The 21,522-nt window shown below is 51.3% G+C and overlaps 1 protein-coding gene across 3 annotated transcripts in view; it reads right to left on the reverse strand.

Moving 5' to 3' along the window:
- The window catches only part of Acot11 (acyl-CoA thioesterase 11), a 49,816-nt gene extending 37,697 nt beyond the window's left edge, over positions 1 to 12,119 (reverse strand). Inside the window, exon 1 of one of the 3 annotated variants that reach the window (XM_013348559.2) lies at positions 12,075 to 12,119. Coding sequence is in view for 2 of the 3 variants with exons in the window: in XM_026782050.1 (XP_026637851.1) it covers positions 7,845 to 8,018 (174 nt within the window). In the remaining variant the exon portion in view is untranslated. Of the gene's footprint in view, positions 1 to 7,347; positions 7,467 to 7,844; positions 8,167 to 12,074 lie in introns of those variants that run through there. The other 2 variants (XM_026782050.1, XM_005353507.2) reach the window with 2 other exon arrangements.
- Positions 12,120 to 21,522: the final 9,403 nt, after the last annotated feature.

The raw sequence follows: 21,522 nt of genomic DNA on the forward strand, positions 1-21,522 counted from the left end.
GGGTGTGTGTGGTGTGGTAAGTGTGGGGTCATGCTATAGTGTGTGTGTGCGAGTGTGTATGTGTGTAGTGGTGTGTGTATACGTGTGTGTTTGACAGGAAGTCTGTTGCGGCTTTCTGGCTGCCAGCCTAGCTCCAGGTTCAGTGAGAGACCTGTCTCAAGGGAACAAGAAGAGGGATAGAGCAAGACACTCGATGTCATCCTCTGGCCTCTATCAATGAGTCCTGAACATATGTGTGAAATGTATACACATGTGCACAGAATTCAAGCACACAAGAAAATCACACACACACACACACACCTCACAGGACTGTAACCTGGGGAAGAACAAGATGCTGGTCTGGTCTCTGCAGGCCTCATAAGGGATCTGAAGGAAATGAGGACCCGCACAGCTTTGGGAAACCAGGGTTGCCTTAAGGAGCTCCACAGGCAACTCTTTTAGTTCTTTGACCCAGGCCAGGACACACCCCAGGGTGGATCACAACCTGTTCTCAAGTCACAGATAGGACAAGGCCAAGGAGTGAGAAGCAGGACCTCAGGTCCCAGTGAGATGTGGGACAAAGGTCCAGTCTAGGCCGCTGGTGTAGCGCTGGTTCCCAGACCTCTAAAGGGCCAAGGCAAGGTTCATATAGCACTCTCTAAACTGTGACGTGGATGTACACAGGAGGTGAGAAATATCCCGAGAAGCCCAGCAGTGACACACACCAAAGACCCAGCTCTTGGGAAGGGGAGGCAAGATGATCAGGAGTTCAAGGACAGCCTCAGCCACACAGTTCAAGGCCAAAGTGTCTAAAATACCCCAACAGGGAGGGAGAGAAGAAGGGAGGGAGAGAGGAAAAAAGGGAGAGAGGAAGAGAGATGCTCTGAGAGCCAGCCAGCATACCAGCCTGCAGCCATTTCTACAGCGTGGCAGCCCTTACAGACTTCCTACTGAGATTCTGCACGCATAGCCATTACTTCTCAGCAAATCCTGCCAGGGACAGGTTTCCCTCCGCCATTGGAAGGAAGTAGAAGCCCAGTTGTCCAAAGGACTTGCCTAGGGCACAAATATGGCGCCAAGGTCCTGCTTTTCCCACTCCCAGGCTGGCTTTGCCTGCTGGGCTGCCTCAAGTAACAATTCATCGATATATCATCTGCTGAGGGCGGTTATGGCAACCGAGGAAGCTCTTGAAAAGACAGCTATATCGTATGGCCAAGGGGAACAGAAAGTCAGTCAACGGGCGCACTCTCCTTTACTTGTGGAACAGGCTCTTTCCTGGCTCTCCATACATGTGCCTCTCTCTGCTGAACCCTGCTTGCCCCCATAGAGACGTTTACAGGGTGAACTGTGGCCTACTCCAGGAAGCCTGCCTGGGCCGCTCTTGAGTGATGAGGGCCACCTCAGTCTTCCTCTGCCACAGTCTAGCTATACTGTGCTGTCATTATCAGTTTATGGCCACCTCAGTTGCCCTATGGAGGACAGGTCTGGTCTGGGTCATTCCTATGTCCCTAACTTACACTGGTCCTTTTTGTCATTGCCGTGACTCTAATGTCATGTCCTACCTGCAGGGAGGCTATGCCTGGAATGGCAGGCACACACACAGGCCTGTGGCCTGGAGACTGGCAAGGGACCCGGCTGGCTGTACCATCTGTCCAAGAGCCACCAGACAGAGCAGGCCTAAGGCAAAGATGCCAGGCTGTCAACTCTCCCAGGTCAGCCTAGGACAAGGTGAGAAGCCACAGCATTCAGGGTCTTGCCCAGTTGGAGCCTGGGGCCAGACAAGAATTTTTATCTTTAATGTATTTGCTTTATTTTGTGTACATGGGTACTTTGCCTGCTTGTATATCTGGGTACTCAGCTGTGCCTGGTTCCCGTGGAGCCAGAAGAGGGCATTGGATCCCCTGGAGCTGGAGTTACAAAGGGTTTTTAGCCACCATGAGTGTTGTGAATAGAACCAGGGTCCTCTGGAAGAGCAACAAGTGCTCTTAACTGCTGAGCCATCTCTCCAGCCCCCAGACAAGATTGTTTAAACCTCTAACTAGGTCAAAGTGATGTAAAACCAGAGCCTTGACTTTCTCAGCTGTAAAACCAGTTGAAAACCAACAGCCATGTAAAACACTCAGGGATTTAAATATGCCTGACATTGAGCAGGGCCTCAGCAGAAACCACCATTTTACCACCTCACCTGACCCACAATCCCTGCCACTGAACCATGGCAGAAACCCACAGACTGGTGAGAAACAGGAGTGATTATTTAACCCGGCCAGTGACATGCAAGTTCTGTGGCTCACCAGCGTCTCCGCTCCTAACAGCGGTTCTAACAACACCCACAGAGGTGGAAGTGGCTCACAGATGATGAGTGTGGTCGACACAGGCAAAATGAGTTGGTGTCTCTGGACCCCTTCACTCTCGGGCAGCTCTCCCAAGGCTCTGGGGGACGATATGGCAGAAGTACCACACTAGGCACAGGTGAGGGGCGGTGGTCCAGGAGCCCCAGCCCCTGGCATGTGTGTTGTGGGGTCAGCTCAGACAGCCTGGGTGCCCCAGCCTACGCTGTCAGTGCACAGAGACAACAGCAAGGCCACTCACTGGAGTTGCAAAAGCCTCCATAGTCAAACTGAAGATGGGCAAAGGGGCCCCAGGCTAGCAACTTCCCAAGCCCAGGTTCCTCCTTTAGTGCCTCATGGTTCCTGGTTGGTCCTAACCAAACTCCCTCTTGTGAGGAGCAGGGGGGTGATAGGAAGATAGCTGGGACAATTTGGAGCTGGCCAATTAAAGAAAATCAGGTACTAAGCCAAGAAACACCATGGATGGTGGTCTATACCTTCAATCCCTCACTGGAGAAGCAGTGTCAGGCAGATCTCTGTGAGTTCAAGAGCAGCCCAGGCTACATTGTAAGACCCTGTTTCAAAAAATAAAACAATTAAACAAAAACTAAAGCAGGGGACCAGAGAACCCCCAGAAAGCTCAAGAATAACACCAACAAAGCTCAGACTCCAGCCCAGACTCCAAGGCCAGCTGTAGTCCCTCCAACTTCATCCAGCTGGCAGCTGTTCCTCCCAGGCTCAGGCCACTCTGAACCACGGAAGCGTCATTCAGAGCTCAAGGTGCCTGGCACTCCCCTGCCTTAAAGCCTGCAAGGGAAAGGTTCCCTCTGCCCAGATGAGACCTCACCTCCTCAGCCTCCAGGCCTCCTGCTCAGATGTCATTTGCTCAGGACCCCACCCCCACCCTCTCAGTTCTTGCTCTCTGGACAGCCCGAGTTTAAAGCCCTTCGTTCAATGTCCCTTGACAACTGTGTGACCTCGGGAAGGAGACTTAGCCTCTCTTTCTCCATTTCATCTTTAATAGAGGACACAAGAGCATTCGGAGTTATAAGGACTGAGTCCGAGCATGCTCAGACACAGGTAAACCATCGATGACACTCATTGTTACTGTCATTCACGGTATTTATGGCAGGTTTCCATCGCCATGGCCTGCCTGTCTTTCTCTACTAGCCCAGCAGCTGGGATCCCATACCGTCACAAGTCACAGCACACTCATGCACCTGCCGCGTAGGGAGCAAGCGAATTAGGTGTAACGTTGGAAGGTGGCATTGTTACCTCTGGGGCTACATGGGATGGGGAGCCAAAGAGGAAGTGATGACTGAGCTGTGTCTGGAAGGATAAAAACAAATCAACTAGACAGACTGAGAACACTGGGCATCTGCCTGTGGCCGAGTCTGGCGTTCACACGCAGCTCCTGAACGAACTGTTGAGCCTCGATTCTCTTCCAGAGAACCTTCTATGACCACCGCAACCCCTTCAAGCCCTGGGGCACTTGTCCACTCAGTCATTTTGAGCTCCTCTTGTATGATGGGCATTATCATTTTCTGTCTCTCGGCCTCCCCTCTCCTGCCACATGGTGAGGACCACCATCAGAGGCGTATGCCAACTCCTCAGACCCAAGGCTGGGGGACTTCTAGGATCGCCCAGCACAGGGGTTCAGGGACTAACACCTGACCTAGAGTCACAACATGAATAATAGGTGAACTTGAGATTTTTTTTCCTCCATGTGTGTGTGTGTGTGTGTGTGTGTGTGTGTGTGTGTGTGTGTGGTGCGTATAGGTGAATATGTAGGTATGTATGTCTGTGCACATGCGTGAGGTCAGAGGCAATGTCAAGGGTCCTGTCCTCTCCACATCATCATTTTGAGGCAAGCTCTCTCACTAAGCTAGAAGCTGACAATTTAAACTAGGCTAAAATTTCAGCTAGTTCCCGGGATCTACCTGTTTCTACCCTTCAATGCTGGAACCCAACACCCAGATCCATAACCAGAGACTAGATGCTACCCAGTTGAGTCAGGGCTCAAGGTAGCGATGCTAAGCCTCATGTCCAGAAAAGCTCTGAACCAGGACTATTGAGTTCAAATCCCAACTCTGCCACTATTACAGTTGCGCCAAGGTTTTTTGCATAAATGCTTGGGATTTGAATTAGTATCCTCTTGCTTGCACATCAAGTGTTTTTACTCACTGAGCCAACTTCCCAGACCTGAAAATGAGATTCTAATCCAAGCCTGGCAAAATGACACATACTTGTAATCCCATTACTCAGGAAGCTGAGGTAGGAGGATCAGGAATAGGAGGCCATTCTGAGCCACATAGTGAAACTATCTCAAAACAAAACAAAAAAGAAGAGGAAGAAGTAATAGAAGGAGGGAGAAAGACAAGATTCCAATCCAAGGCCTGTTTCCCAAACTTCAGCGTATTCTGATTTAGACCCCTAAAGAGGCTGGAGAGGATGAAGTATGGAGAAGCTACTTCCGCTGTCCTGGGGTTCAAAGGAATCAATGGGTCCTGTGGAGGTCTGCAGTAGCACCCAGGCTATGAGCAGAGAACTGCTGGTTCTGGTCTACTCCAGCTTGCCATTAGTACAAGTGAGTAAGGAGTCTCAGGAGAATGGGGTCAAATAGCTCATCACCAGCTGTAGAGTCAAAACAGCTGCTAAGCCACTTTGGGAGCTGACCTGGACCAGGCTAGAACTGAGGATCAGAAGTTCAAGGTCATCTTTGGCAATATCCTTATCAAATTTGAAACCAACCTGGGTTACATGAGACCCTGTGTCAAACATAAAAATAAAAATAGCTCAGTATCAAGAAAAAGAAAGTGTTCCCAAATTCTTCTTCTTTTTTCCATTGGAGCAAAGGAAATTAAGAAGAGGCCACAGAAATTCAAGATCTGCCAACCAGGCACAAGTTCAAAGGTGGCGATGAATGTCATCTTAACTAATGTGCGGTCCCTGTGGCCCAGTTTCCACACCCAACACCCAGATCCATAGCCAGAGAGGCTAGATGCTAGCCGAGCTGAGTCAGGGCTCAGGGTAGCAATGCTAAGCTCATGTTCAGAAAAGTTCTGAACCAGGACCACTGAGTTCAAATCCCAGCACTGCCACTTCCTGCTTCTCTGCCGTTAAACAGGCTGCTGACCCCTCTGAGCCTGAGTTACTTGGGTTGAGGATGGGAAGGGAGCAACGGGGTGGAGAGCATTAGTCACTTTCCTTCCTGCTGTAACCAAACACCCAACAGAGGGGCTTAAGGATGGGAGGGCTCGTCCTGGCTCACAGTTTGAGAAAACACAGTCTAGCAGGCAATGACCTGACGGTGGCAGCTGGTCACACCGTGTCCACAGTTGGGGAGCACAGAGCTGGTGCTGGTACCCTAATACTGTCTCCTTTTTCTCTTTTTATTCAGTCAGGGCTCCAGTCATAGGATTGTGTCACCCACATTTGGGGTGGGTCTTCTTCCTCACTTAGACCTCTACAGAAACACTCTCGCAGACATCCCCAGATTCTGAGCCCAGCCAAGCTGACAGTGAAGAGGAGCCACCACAGGGATGGTAAAGCAAGCCCGCCCCACTGAACAGAGCAAGAAAATGTGCATGCGCCCAGCATGCTGCCTGGCAAAGTCGGAGTCTGAGGACATCCTACCCGGGGCTCAGGGGACAGGAGCAAGAGGCCCAGCGGCTCAGATTCCACCCTGGGCCTGGCTGAAGGACTGTATGCCCACATTCATTCTCTAGGTATCCTCTGGCCCCTGGCCAGGCCTAGGTACGCTAAGCACAGCTTGTAAAGTTAGCTGGGGTACGGGGATAGAGATACAAGCCAAGCTCCCATCCCAGTGAGAGCGGGGCTCAAAAAGGGTACATGACATCGTGAAAAACCTAGGAAGACTTTCTGGAGGAGGCAGCATCCCAGCTGAATCTGAGGAATGAGATGGAAACTACCAGAGAGAAGGCAGGCTAGGGGAGGCACAGGGAGGCTGAGATCACTGGGAGGGTGGGTACAGAGTGCGCAGCAACTGGAGAGAGTCTAGGTGGTTCACCAAGGCAGAAGAAGCCAGGCAGTATGATGCTACTATCAACACAGAGGGATGGATGATGGGACCCGGAGAGCGATCAGGGCAAGCATGCCACCAAGACGGTGACTTGCTAGGTAAGTCTGAGCAGGTAAGCAGATGCCACAGTTACTTTACCTTCAGAGGTGCCCTCTGCTGTGAGAGCAGATGTGGGGGGGCGGGGACTTGGTGAGATATCAACCCCTGGGGCTGGGGATGCTGAGCTGAATGGCAGCTGGCAAAGAGGCAGGTGAGACATGTATTTGCCCCCAGGGCCCTTCTTTAAAGGCCTCTTCGGAAACGTCCTCAATTGACAGCTACTGTGTCCTGCCCAGGCTGCCCAGGCTGTCCTGGGTCCTTCTCCAGGCACCAGGCCAAAGGCCCCCAGCGAGTCGCTGAGCGCTTGGGTGTTTCTGGGACCTCAGCACCTATCTCCGCTCCAAAAGTCCCAGTCAGGAGGATCCGGGAAAATATATTCCCAAAGGTCACTCCACAGGACATGTCCCACATGGCCTGTCCCTCACATGGTCATGTCCTTACTCTCCTTCTTGCCTGCACACACACACCCTCACACCCTAAATTCTGTCTGGTCCGTAGACTTAGAGTCCTGGGCTAGGGAGGTCAGCAGACTCCAAGCCCTGAGCTCAGAAGGCAGGAGAACTGTGCACAGGACACACACACACACACACACACACACACACACACACACACACGGCACCAGGATGAATTCCAGAACTTGCTACAGAGGATTCCATTCCACCCAGCCCCAAACTGCCAGCCGGGGGGAGCCTGCTGTCCCCACGGCTCTTTGGCGACTCTACCGGTTATAACTTAAGAAGTCAGTGGGTTCTGTGAGTTCTCCTTCCAGACAGGACTGCAGAACAGCAGACAGGCTGGGGCTGCAGATCCTGACTTAAGACGGAAGCATCTACTTTCTGGGCCACACATAGGGGAAACCCACATTTGGCTCCCGGTCCACCCTAACCCACCATTCCGTACCCTTCGCAAGTGGTTTCCCACATTCTGGATCATTGCTGCTCCACCTGCCAGACCCTGGGGGTTCTGCGCGCTGCTCAAGGGCCTCTGGTCACCTGAGCCACAGGCGGCCAGCCTCTCCAAAAGCAACCGGCTTCTCACAGCTCCTCCTCCCAAGTTCCCGCCCCCTCCGGGGCCAGCTGTTAATATCTCCGCCCCATGTCCTGGCCTCTCCTCAATCCACCCTCTGTGCACCCCCCAACCCTAGCACAGAAGGCTCCCTAGTGCCCGCCAGCTGGAGCACAGCCGCATGGGAACTGGTGCCCACCTATTGGCACCACCAGACTATGCTTCTAGACTCAGCCAAACTCCAACCCTTGCCCTTAGTAAACAGAATGGCTCCAAGATCCCAGAGCTCCAACTCTCAGGCCAGGGATTCCATTCATCCGCAAGAGGGCAGGCTGGAGCATGGCAGGATGCCAGAGAGCTGCCAACGCCTCCTAGAGAGACACCAGACCCACCTGCCAGGATTTCACCTTCCGGAGTGCTGCCCACTGGCTCCTGTGCCTAGGAGGCCTGTATCCAGCAACTGCTGAACTGGGAGACGATACACCAGCCCCTAACAGCCACTTCCTTATAAACCGGTGATTCTTCTCATAGAGGCACCTGCCAAAGTCCACTGTGCACGCCCGCATCCAAGGCCATCAACAGGTGATAGCCCTCCAGGATTTTTCCTTTCCTTTGTCACTTCTGCAAGAGATTTGAGCCAGAGGGCCTGAGGCTCACACTGGACAGGACAAAAAGTCTTGGAGGCCAAAGCGGCTAAAGATGAATCCTAGAACACCAGACCCCTTCTGAGATTCAGACTTCCTGCTGGTCCTGCTCCTACCCCACAAGGACAATCCTCGGGGCTGGGAAGGGATGCATCCTAGGCGTTTGGCCAGTACGGAGCAGATGGGACGGTCCCGTCTGCCCCTTGCTTCTTCTGTCACCACGCAGCTGATAAAATGTCCTCTGCCAAAGGCTCGAGTTCACGCCCAGGCCTCTGAGCAAGTCCCCTTCTCTCTCAAAGCCTCTGCTCTAGGAATCCAGGGCTCTCACACCCTGCCTTGTACGTTCTTGTCAGCTACCAGCACTCGGCCTCTGCAAATGAGAAACTGAAGTTATACACTAAAGACAGCAAGATGGGCACCCAATGTGCTACTTCATGCCTGCCATCCCAATATTCTGGAAGCTGAGGTAGAAGATCAGCCATGAGTTCAAGGCCAGCCTAGGCAACTCGGTGTGTTTCAGGCCAGCTTGATCTATATTACTGTGTCAGACGTCGTCATTTAAAAAAAAAAAAAAAAAGAGGGGGGGAATGGAGAGATGGCTCAGTGGTAAAGGGCACTTGCTGCTCTTCCAGAGGAGTCAAGTTTGGTTCCCACACCCAAGTCTGGTGGCTCACAACCATCTGAATCTCTTGCTCTAGGAGATGCAATGTCTCTGAGCTCCAAGGGTATCTGCATTCATGTATACACCTGGATGCAGACACATAGAAGCAAATATCCTCTGAATTGAGGTAGATGGCTCGGTTTGCAAAGCGCTTGTTATTACACGCCTGAAGACCTGAGTTTGGCTCCTCAGCACCCATGTAAAAAGCTGGGTGCAGTGGTGGGCACCTGTGATCCATACAAGATCCCTAGGGCTTGCTGACTAGCCTATCTAACAGAATGGGTAAGTTCAAGGTTCACTGAGAGATCCTGTCTCAACAAATAAAGTGAGACCATGAGAAGGCTCAGCGTGCCAAGGGTGCTCGCTGCCCGTGGTGGTTTAAATGGGAATGACTCCCATAGGCTCATATTTCCGAATGCTTGGTCAACAAGGAGTTGCACTATTTGACAAGAAATAGGAGGTGTGGCCTTGTCGGAATAGGTGTGGGCTGTTGGAGGAAGTGTGTCACTAGGGGGCTGGTTTTGAGGTTTCATTAAGCCCAACCCAGCTGCAGTATTGACCTACTGCCCTGCCTGTGGATCTGGATGTGGAAATCTGCTTCCCCAGCACCATGTCTGCCTGAGGCCGCCATGCTCGCCACCATGATGATAAACTTCTGAGTCTGTGAGCAAGCCCCCAGTGAGATACTTCCTTTTATGGGAGTTGCCTTAGTCATGAGTCTCTTCACAGCAATAGAACACTGACTAAGATACTGCCCAACAATACCAGAACTGGTATTGTTCCAATGGTGGAACTGACCACACAAAGTTGTCCTCTGACCTCTACAGATGTATGGCACATGTGCCCCGCTGCCATACGCACATCATACATACACACATACTCAATGATCATAAATGAAATAAGTTAAAATGGTTTTAAAGATGAGAAAGCAATTGAAGAAAATAACTCTGGCCTACACACACACACACACACACACACACACACACACACACACACACGGCACCGAGGACTAGAGAGATCCAAGTGGCTTCTAGAGGAGGTGGTACTCACGCCAATCTAGAGCCTGAATGGGCTTGGGCAGGTTGGGAGGAGGGGCATGGCCGAAGGCCTGACAGGACAGCACAGTCCTGGGCTTTGGGGACACGAACCTTTTGCAGAGGGCCTCATGGACCAGCAACAGGGTTTAAATTCTATGACTCCTCTGTGCCTGGTGAGCAGGCCCAACATGATAAAGCCTTGCAAGGAAGACAGCAGATCAAGAGACCTGGATTCAGCTCCTCTTACTGAGTCCACACCTAATGTAACAGATACCTCTACTGAACCTCCAACCCCAGGCTCCCGTCTCTCCGGAGGACCACCTCCTGAGGACCACCTCAGGCTCACCAGCCTCAGGCTCACCAGCCTCAATCCAGAGTCTCCATCTTAGACGTAGACAGAGTAAAGACCAGAGATGGAAAAGGATGCTCGAAAAGACATGCTTGGTGGAAGTTGTCTAGACTCAGCTCTCCTGACTATAAGTCCAGAGCCCCATGCAGCTGAATCTGCCACAGGCACACTGTGGGAGGGGCTTCCCTCAGACATCAGGGAGGACTTGAGTGAGGCTAAATCCCAGGAGTGCACAACAGAGCGCTCAATCTCTCTACAAAGGCTCCTGCGACTCACAGAGCGATATCCTGTCTGAACTGGTTCCTGTGAGTCCTCAGAGGTTCTGCCCCATCTGTCACTACAGAGATGTATCCATGGGCATCCATGGAGTCCCAAGGACAAGGACCACATCTCCCTCATCTCTGGGCCCCTTCCCCAACATCCAGACCACAGTCCCATATTCAGATGCCTGTACTAGGTCCTAGAAGGGCCCAAACTTCAGCCTGCATCAAGGACACCCAAAGGGCCCCTTGACATTCAGGGTTCTGGGTCCCACCCAGTTTTTTTTGTTTTTCTTTCTAATTCTATATAGATGAGTGTTTCACCAGCATGTATGTTTATGAGCTACTTCACCACTAGTGCCCTTAGAAGTCAGAAGAGTTTGTCAGATTCCCCTGGAACTGATGGTTGTGATGTGGGTGCTGAGAATTGAACCCTGGTCCTCTGGAAGAGCAGCCAGTTCTCTTAACTGCTGAGCCATCTTTCAAGCCCCCATACGATAAGGTTTTTGTTTCAGTAAAGCAGAAGTTAAGCCTGCCTAACAAAATCCCTAGAGATGTCAATTCTGCTGGACCAGAGAGACAGATCAATGGCACGTTATGGTGGGGATATGATAAGGAGACCCAGAGACTTGACAGTCTGTCACCACAGCAACAGCAGCTGAAATGCCACCATCTCCAGGTAGCCTCCTCGACCCCGCCTCAATAGTCTGCACGGAAGCCTGTACCTGTTCACACTTCACAGTCCTGTATCCCTGGTCCTTGCTGGAACTCGAGCCCAGGGCATTGTGCATGGCAGGAAGACCGGGTCCCTACCAAAACTTTTTCTCTTTTTAGTTGGTGTCCTTTTTTTTTTTTAACCTCAAGTAAGCTGGCAGTGGAATGGAGCAGATTCATCAGACTACCCTGCCCCTTCACTGTGAGCCTTGGACATAGATGTTCAATGAGCATCTAGCAGCGGAGGAATCGTACAAGGGGACACAGTGAACGGAAGTACCTGCCTGCATAAACCTCTGATCAAATGAAGGCATGCAGGAATACTGTCATCCTCTCGCTTCCCCAGCCTCTGGGGCTGGGCAGTGTGGCCCAGCAGATTAAAGGAAGCTTTGAGATAAAGAGTGGGTGGGGCATCAGGGAAGGGAGGGGCTAAGAAAAGAGTAGTGACACCAGCAGAAGAGGAAACGGAGGTGACTTTTCAGAGCCCAGAGTCAAGCACTCGCTCTAAACCCCACGCTTTATGGAGAAAAAGCCTCTAAAGAAGAGCAAGGGGAAAGCACACAAACTGCCCCAGGCAGAAGAGAGGCAGCGCTCACGGAGGTGGGGAGGGGATGGAACCCCACAGGAGAAGCAAAGTTTAACCAGCTCTGAATACCATCCAGTCTAATAGGTTCTGATACACGGATTCTAGTCTCTGCCAGCTCCTGGTGAGAGTGGACCTCCCACGTGGCCAGCTGCTGAGGGTCTGGGCCCAGCCCAACTTCCCAGATTTGGCTTTTGCTCAGGAATTGTTCTCACCTCAGGCTATTCGGAGTAAGTCATCACAAGGCGCACCTTGTGGAGAGTCTGAACCCTCAGGTCCCCGGTGGCCAGCCTGAGCCCCTCCCCCATCCTCATGGAGGCCAGCATCCAAGCAACGCTCGCCTGAGTAAAGGGCAGTCCCCAACAGAGACCAACCTGAAAGTTGCACAGGGAAGCGACCCACCGAGCTGAGACGCCAGGGACACGTGTGCCCTTCCAGAAGGGGAACAGTGACAAGTCGGGCGGGGGGGGGGTCTTACCCAAGTGCTGGGACAATCCTGACCCCCCCACGGTTGGCAGGGCGGAGTCCAGGACTCCCTGGGTGCCAGAGCAGCGACTGTGGGGAGGCTGGAGCTCCGCAGCGGCGGAAGCGCCGGCTGTAGACAGAAGGCGGGAGCGGCCAGACAAGTTCCTGGGCCAATCTATGCCCTCCCTCCCATGCTTGGAGCGGGTGGGGCCAGCCAGGGCCGTGGGGTCAGCTGATTTCAGAGGTCCAGGCCCCGCGTGGAAGATATTGGAGGTCAGGACCCCAACCGAGAGTAGACACTTCAGTCCGGAAGTTGTCAAGCCCTGGTCACAGGACAGAGGTGGAAAAGTGGGCACCTGGTGCCACTGGAAGCAAAAGCTGACTGCTACTTCTCAAGAGGGGCTTGCTAGTCTTAGTATGATCTGCTATTCAACCACACCTTTAATATGTGCCCAGTACTGCAGTGTGTGCTGGGATGAGATACTGCACAGGACCCCCAGTATACTTGTAGGATTATTGACTCGGGGAGGGAGGGTACAGAAAAATAGATGATTCAGAACTAGACAAAGGCAACAGCACCCACTGACCCCCTCACTCAGTGAGAGCCACTGTTAACACAAAGGGGTGGCTTCCAGATAGACTAGAGCTGAGGATGCAGCCCCCAACCCTATCCTTCAACCTCCCCCCTCCCCCGCCCCAGGATTGGTATTTACCTTACCCAATATACAGTATGAACTACACGCTACTGAACACACAAATAGGACTGGAGGGCCACGTAAAAGATGCCCACCAGTGTTCGTGTTTGAGACACTGGCTCATCTGTCAAACTCAGAAGGGATCAGATAACTCCCTGAAAGAGGAGCTGAGGAGGTGGGGGACTTTGGCAGTCCAGTGCATTCTATAGGGAGGGGGGACCTGGAGGAGCTTGTCCCTCCAGACTTATGCCCAAAGAGTTCCTTGGGAACTTGGCCTGCCCCAGCTACTCTGGGGACAAAAGGATAGCTGTTTGTGAACAAAAACCCACCTACTGAGGCTACCCACACTGGGTCCCAGAAGCCCTCCAGTAGGAGACCTCTGGTGACAACAAAGGTCTTCCTTTGGTCACTTGTATGACCTTGCTTAGCGCACGATAAGAATGAGACCTTCACAGTCAGGCCACAAGCGCCCACCCATGGGTTTGGCATCAGCCAGCCACAGACCAGCTCTAGCTTTAAGGCCCAGCCTCAGCTCCTAGATACCTAGGTGTCTTCGACGGCAAATGACAAGCGAGACCATTTTCCAAGTGCCTATGAGATACATCCAGGGACACCAGAGCCCTGTGGGACTGCCAGATCTTGCAGGGAAGGGGAATTCTCACTCTGGCAGACTGCCATGAGTCTGCCATCAACCATGGCTTACTTTAGTGTGACACCAGAAGCAAGTGTCACACTAGAGAAATTCAGATTGTCTTCTTTTCTTTCTTTTTGTGAAGCTGGCAATGAATCCATGGCCTGATCCCGTACTCTATCACACAGCTACATCCCAGCCCTCAGACTATCTTGTTATTGTGTTTGTTTTAAGACAGCTGCCTATGTGGGCCAGGATGGTTGTGAATTCCTGATCCTCCTGCCTCCACCTGCAAGCGCTAGGATTGCAGGCCCGCCTGTTTGCTATGGGGCTGCAGATTTAACGTAGGGCTCTGTGGATGCCAAGCAAGCACTCTACCAACCAAGTCACACAGCCGAGACTCACTGCCTCCGGAACCTCAACTCCAGGGGTATCTGATGTCTCTGGCTTCTGAGGATACAGGTGCTCATATCACATACCCACACACAGACATATGCACAGACATATGATTTTAAAATGAAATATGTCTTTGGGGACGGTGAGACGACTCTGAGGATAATGGTGCAAGTCTGTCACCAAGTCTGGTAACCTGAGTTTGATCTCTGAAACCTGAGGGAGTGTCTGCCAGTGTCCTATGGGGAATCGGACCACGCAGAGAGATGAGAATGCAAACCCGGTACAGACTGACTTCATCAACCCAGATCAGGCTTCGGAGAGTCTAATGCTAGGTGATCCCTTGTCAGCCTATTTCAAACACAGTACCATTTGGGGAACGGCTTTCAAGCAATAATCAGTCCGATTCCAGGTGTACAATAAAGCTTAAGGGGTGACTCCACAGGGACTCTTTTACACAGTACATGTGACCACGAGGGTAGGTTCTATAGCTAGAAGGCCTAGAACCTAGTGTGGTCTCTGACGATAGCATAGAGCTCAACAGGCCATAAAATACTTGTGACATCTCCCCCTAAGGATGGGTAACAGTCTAGGGAGGGAAGAGTCTGGAATAACCATTCTGGGGAATTTGGGTGAGGTCTGCCTCAATAGTAAAAGGGGGTGAGGTCTGCCTCCACTGATAGCAAAAAGGTCACCAGGTAGCTAACAAAATCCACTCACAGCTTTCTGGGCAGAAAAGTATTTTATCTCCTCCATTGAGAAGAGGCCCCTGCCGGGTGGTGGTGACACACACCTTTAATTCCAGCACTTGGGAGGCAGAGTAGGCAGATCTCTGTGAGTTTGAAACCAGCCTGTTGTATCAGAGCTTGTTCCAGGACAGGCTCCAAAGCTACAGAGAAACCCTGTCTCAATAAACCAAAAACGAAGAAGAAGAAGGAGGAGGAGGAGGAGGAAGAAGGAGAAGAAGAAGAAGAAGAAGAAGAAGAAGAAGAAGAAGAAGAAGAAGAAGAAGAAGAAGAAGAAGAAGAAGTCCCTGTGTATTTAACATTCCTGGTTTTCCTTAAAGCTTCTCTGTGTCTACAAGGACCTCTGTGTCCCCAACTGCAGAGACAGTCTCCTGAATAGCCAGGTCTACAGGTCTGAGCTGCCAGATCTGGCTCCGTTCTTCTCTGTAGTGTGTTCATACAATTCCTTGCTTTATCAACTTAAGCATTGCGTTTAGGCTGCTGCCTCACGATCAGTAATGAACTAGTCCACACCCCACAGTAGTCTCTTCTCCCTCCTGTCTGGGTACCTCAGTGTGGGCAGGGAAGGGAGGGGCAATACAAATGCACGCTTTCCCACGACTCTGTCATCTACAGACCACAGTGCATGACCTCCACACACACTTAAAAAAATGAAAGGTGGGGGCTGGAGAGATGGCTCAGCGGTTAAGAGCATTGCCTGCTCTTCCAAAGGTCCTGAGTTCAATTCCCAGCAACCACATGGTGGCTCACAACCATCTGTAATGAGGTCTGGTGCCCTCTTCTGGCCTGCAGGCATACGTGTAGGCAGAATATTGTATACATAATAAATAAATAATTTAAAAAAATGAAAGGTGTCTAGACCCTTGCTTTCCCCCAGCTCTTCTCTCTCCCCCTTTATATCTCTTCCTTGGTTTGAATGGTCAGATTATCAAAGTAATTGACATGGGGTTCAGTCCTATAATCAAATTAGGCCTTCAAAACATTGATAGATTGATTCTATCAAACACTGTGGCCTCATTACAGGCTATGGGGAATATTGGTGACTTCAGCTCCATGCGGTTCCCGTTTCCTGTCATTTCCTTTCCCTTCCTACAGACCTGCTTGCTTTCCCAACATTTCTGCCTCCTTTTCGGCTTCCTCGCACTGCTCTTCTGGGCTTATCCTCACTAGGTTAGAACCGGTCTGGACCAACCTGATGACACCTCTGTGCTGAATGCCAGGCTTTCCTCTGACCTCCCCAGCTCAGATGGCTGACCTCATTCCCTTATTTCCTCCTCAGAGCCTCTCTCCTGTGATCAGCTCTAACCTGGCTGGCATAGGTCCTCAGCACCACTCACACAAGACTCCACCTCCACCTAAGGCTGCGGGGAGTGGGGGGAGGCATTGCACAGGTCTCTCTGATGTTAGGATGCAGCACGAGACTTGGCTGGACCAAATTTTTGCGCATTCCACTTCTATTCCGAGAGATTCTAAAATCTATATTATATCATTTATTTTGGATGTTTGTGTTTGCATGTGAACAGGTGCCACAGGGTGTGTGTGGAAGCCAGAGGACACCTTTCAGGACTCAGCTCCCTTCTTCCACCAAGTGGATCCCACCGATCGAAGGAGGGTTGTCAGACCTGATGACAAGTGTCTTGGAAGTTTCTTTAAAAAGTTTGATTACGGCCATGCAGTGATTAAAAGTGTCTGCAAAAGGTTTAGACAAAAAAACAAAACCAACAGCAAACAAATAAATAATAACAACAACAAAAGCAAAACAAAAGAAAAGAATTAAACTAACCAGGTGTGGTGCAAGAGACTGCCGCCAAGCCAGAAGATCTGGGCTTGATTCTAAAACCCACAAAGAGGAGAGAGAGTGCTGACTGAAACTTGTCCTCTGGCCTTCATGAACACTGCTTGCATGGACTCCCCCTAAACAAAACAAAACAACAACAAAAAAGTAATAAAACTCTGTAGCTTTGGAGCCTGTTCTGGAACTAGCTCTTATAGACCAAGCTGGCTTCGAACTCACAGAGATCCACCGGCCGCTGCCTCCCGAGTGCTGGGATTAATAAAGGTGCCTGGCTTTTCCGACATCCTTCTCCCAACTCCATATCTTCTCTTTCTCTTGCTTGCCCTACATTTCTTTTAATCTATCAAGTTTCATTAGCATTGTCCACGTGCACGTGAGTATGTGCACACGCACATGCACAGTGCACACATACCCTAGGTTCCGGGGGAAACAGGTGGAGAGTGATAAAAAAGTGTATCTGATGCCCTCTTCTGACTCCTTGTGTGTACAGGTTCAGGGTGGGGACACATACACACAAATAAAGAAATCAAAGCAGACAGAAAAGGGGGCAGGAGGAGAAGAGAAGGTGGTGGCGGCAGCGGCGGTGTAAGCAGCAGTGGCAGCAGCAGGAGGCAGCATGGTGGTGCATGCCTTTAATCCCAGCACCTGGGACAGACACAGTGGCAGGGTTTCACTTTGTGGCCCTGACCAAGGAGAATGTGGACCAAACTTGCAAACAGGGATTGTGGCCCATACTTACCCTAGATCCTGAAGCAAGTCCCAGTGAGCCTCCTAACCCCGACCCTTAGAACTGGCATTGCAGGCATGCACAGGACACCTGGCTTGTTAGGTGACAGTTCTGGGATACAACTCTGGTCATCATGATTGTACAGTCAGGGTCTCAACTGCTGAGCCATCTCTGCAGCCCCCTTGGACACTTCACCTCCAAACTTCTCTCTCTTCTTACATTTCTTCATCGGGGAATGAACCCACAGTTCTCAGGTCACCCATGGGGGCTGGAGAGCTCCAGGGTTTCTGTGAACCTTCTGAAACTAGGTGAGAATTTTGGAAGGGAGCTCTGTATGCCTATCAGAGTTCAAGATAACTTCTGCCAACAGTACTAAATTATTCTCATGCGCAAGTATTCCCCCTGAGAGCTGGACATTAGACCCCATGTCATAGACGAGGGTGTGGAGCTCAAAGAGACTAAATATTTTGCTCAAAGCCACCCAGCTTAGACATTAACAGCCGTCACCACAACCCGAGCTGTCTGATCTCAGAGTTCCACACAGCCCCTGTGCTCTAAAGCCCCCAAAAGGCAAAGGGTCCTGTTCTAGATCACCTGGGCTATCTGGGTCCCGCTTGACCAACTGTAAGAAGACGAAATGTTACTTCTTGCTCCACCCAGCTCTCTGGGCTATGGAAAAACGGCTGAGGCCAGGGACAGATAGACTCTGGTGCCTTGGTGTGGCCCCAACATTTGTAAAGTAAAGGAGGAAGATCACTGAAAATCCAAGGCCAGCCTGATCTACATAGAAAGTTCCAAGCAAGCCAGAGCTATGTAATGAGACCCTAACTCAACAATGGAAGATAAGACAGAGGGGGAGAAGGGAGCAGAGGAGGATGGGAAGGCTCCACACACAGCCAAATGCAGCACAGGAAGCCACTGGGAAACAAAAGAGGAAGGGCCTAGATATCACCTCACCTCCCTGACACCGCTACCAGCTTCACAGGAGATGGGGACATTAGGCCAATCAGGAAAAGGGTTGCTCCCAGCGGCCCTGTGCTGAGAGACCTGGGGACACCCAGCCAGGTGCAGGAGATGACCTCGGCACATCATGGGACCCAAGGGTGGCAGTGCTGTAGAAGAACAGTTCTTGGGGTGGCAGAGACAGAGAAAGCCAGGGGCAGCATGGAGAAGGCAGAGGCTGCCCCTTGGGGAGAGGCAACCTGTTTATGCCCGGGACCACCCAGCTCTCCCCCCTAGACCATCATTTTCCCATGTCCCTTGGCTTCCTCCAATCATGTTGTGAAGCCTGGTGACCTCTGAAGGCTTGGCCTGCCACGTTCCTTCCTGACTGGAGCCCTGGGTAACCTAGATCACTCTGACCACCCTCATGGTGGCTTCCGCAGCCAAGCAGCCCCTCCCTCTCAGCCTCACCCACAGACATCACCTCTACCTCCCCTGCTCAGACTCACTCAGCTCGCTCCTCAGCTCCTGCAAGGAGGGACACTGCTCTCCACAGCGTCCTCAGGGCCACAGCAAGTGTCCGGCAGGTGCTCCGGTTTATGGGTGAACAGGGGAATAAAAAGAGCCTTCCTGCACAGCGCAGTAGCCTTGAGCCACCTGTGGCTACTTAGACTCAGAAAGAAAAGTCAAAGCATTCAAAAGACAGCTGTTGAGTTCTCAGAAGTCACAGGTGGTCAGTCGGGGCTACCTTCGAGGACAGCACGGGCTGGGAAATGTTATCATTTCAGAAGGTTCTAGAGCAGTGGTTCTCAACCTTCCTGATGCTGAGACCCTCATGTGGTGACTCCAAGCATGAAATTGTTTTCGCTACTGCTTCATAACCATATTTTGCTACTGTTATGAATTGTAATGCAAATGTCTGTGTTTCCCAATGGTCTTTGGCGACCTCTGTGAGTGCCTGTGACCCACAGGTTGAGAACCACTTCCCTGGGGGCAGGGAAAGTGGGTGAGGGCTTGTGGAGCAGTGGGCACAGCATGGGCCAGGTTCCATTGTGTGAAATGTGATGTGTATCTGAGGAAAATAGGGGGTACAGCACCCCTTCTTGTACCAGCCTGTTGGTTGTCAGAATATGCCACTATAGGCGAGAAAGGATGTAGGAACAAGAAACTTCCCCCAGAGACCAGCAGGTACCGTTCATCCCTATCAGAGTCAAAGGAGTCTGGAGCGATATCCCAGTGGGTAGCGCACGTATATACAAGCAAGAGGACCTGCGTTTGAATCCATAGCAAAATGTCAGTGTGGTCACGCATACCTGTAGCCCCAGCTCTGAGGAGATGATAGGGGAGACTCCCTGGGGCCTCACTGGCTTGCTAGCCTAGCCCACTTGGCAAAAACCAGGCCACTGAGAGACCCTGTACCACACAGAAAAACAAAGTGAATGGTACCAGAGCAACAACAGCCATGGTTGTTCTCGGCCACCACCTTCCTGTACACATATGTGCACCTGCATACACCTAACATACACACACACATACAAATACATACATACACACACACACACACACACACACACACACAAAAACACACATACACACACACACACCACACTCACATACACATACACACACTCACACATACACACACCATACTCACACACACATACACACACATATATACACACACACATACACACACCACACTTACACACACATACACACCACGCTCACACACATACACACACATACAAATATATCCATACACACACTCACACACTCATACATTCACATACACACACATATATACACACACACCACACACACACTCACATGAAGCAAAGGCTGGTCCAAAGGGGGAAATGTCTTACCCAGGGTCACAAGAATGACACCAGAACCCAGGTCTCCTGCCAGTGTATGGAGTCAGTTTCCTCCTCCCCCTCCAGACTGGCACACACAGCCCCCCAGGCAGGCCTTGGTGCTCACACTAGCAGCTCTCATCTCCTATTTACCCCCCACAGCAGCCCCCAGCATCTGACCCTTAGAAATGTAGACATCCCAAGGAGAATAGCTGCTTATAAGCATTTGCTAATTACACGTATGGATGTCAATTAATTCATTCTGCTAATTAGTCACTCGATGAGCACCACGCACCAAAGAACTGTAAAACACAGGCATATGGTGAGAGAGGGGGATGGCTGCGTGCTCATGCAGCATGCAAGGACCGGGAGGGTGCGGGTGGTCCCGGTCCCCTCACTCCCAGATGAGCGACTTAATGGGTAGGGGAGCCCTGCCGCTGCCATAAAGCGTAATTACAGCTTTCCCCTAATAGTGCTGGGAAAACGCGTGCGCACTCAGCCATGTGCAGACAAGCGCCCAGGCATGCCCACGCAGCTCTGTTTACACATCTCCACCCTCGGTGCACACAAACATAGCACACACACACACACATAAGCACCGTGCAAATACACATACACACAACACATATGTGGACCTGTGGGACCACAGTGACGTCCTAGCCCAGGGCCACCCTAGCAGAGGCTGCAGGATGGCCATTCTTTCACTGCACTTCTTGCCCTCTCTAGGATCAGCATGGACTTGTACAGCACTTCATCTCATGTGCACACAACTCCACCGAGAGAGACTGCCATTGCTTTACAGATGAGAAATCAGACTCAGGGAATCTAAAACAGTTGCCCGAGGCCACACAGCAAGGAAGGCTGAGCTGGGACTGACTCTCTTTGTATCCGTGACCAAATACTGCAGCCAGGAAAAGAGGGCTCCATCTGCTTACAATTGGGGGTTTGGGGGAAGAATACATGCTTCGGGAGAGGAATGGCTCGTCACACGCTTTGTCCCTCGGGTATGGGAAAAAAAACAAGCACAAGTAAGAAAGCATCGGTAAGAAAAACACAGTTGAAATTCTCTTTACATTTTTTTAAATCACACGTATCTGTTTTGTGGGGCTAGGGGTATGTGGGGCTAGGCCAGAGGCAGGACAACTTATGGCTGATTCTTGCCCTCTACAACGTGGTTTCCAGGGATCAAACTCAGGCCATCAAGCTTGGCAGCAAGGACTTTTCCAGGTCGAGACATTTTGTGAGCCCGTTCAGCTGGGATTCTAACTAGCAAGGCATTGGGAAAGAAATATTCCAGCAGGCTTCACTCTGAGTCAGCTCTGACTTACCCCTAAACCAGCTCACATGAATGAGTCAGGCCCAAGATACACAGACTGGCACAGACGGGCACAGAAGAGCCCAGCAGAGCATGAGCCCAGGCTTACATGTATGTTCCTAAAGCAACCCAGAGCCATGCAGGTGGGCAGGTGCTACCAATGGGTACTCCTACAGCAGCCAGATGTGGTTCAGTGCTGGAGTGAGCACAGAGGCCCCATCCTAAGGCCACCTTGGACACTGGCTGCACAGGGAGCCCAG

This window comes from Microtus ochrogaster, chromosome 10, assembly GCF_000317375.1.
Source record: "Microtus ochrogaster isolate Prairie Vole_2 chromosome 10, MicOch1.0, whole genome shotgun sequence".
In the NCBI taxonomy this organism is placed as follows: domain Eukaryota; kingdom Metazoa; phylum Chordata; class Mammalia; order Rodentia; family Cricetidae; genus Microtus; species Microtus ochrogaster.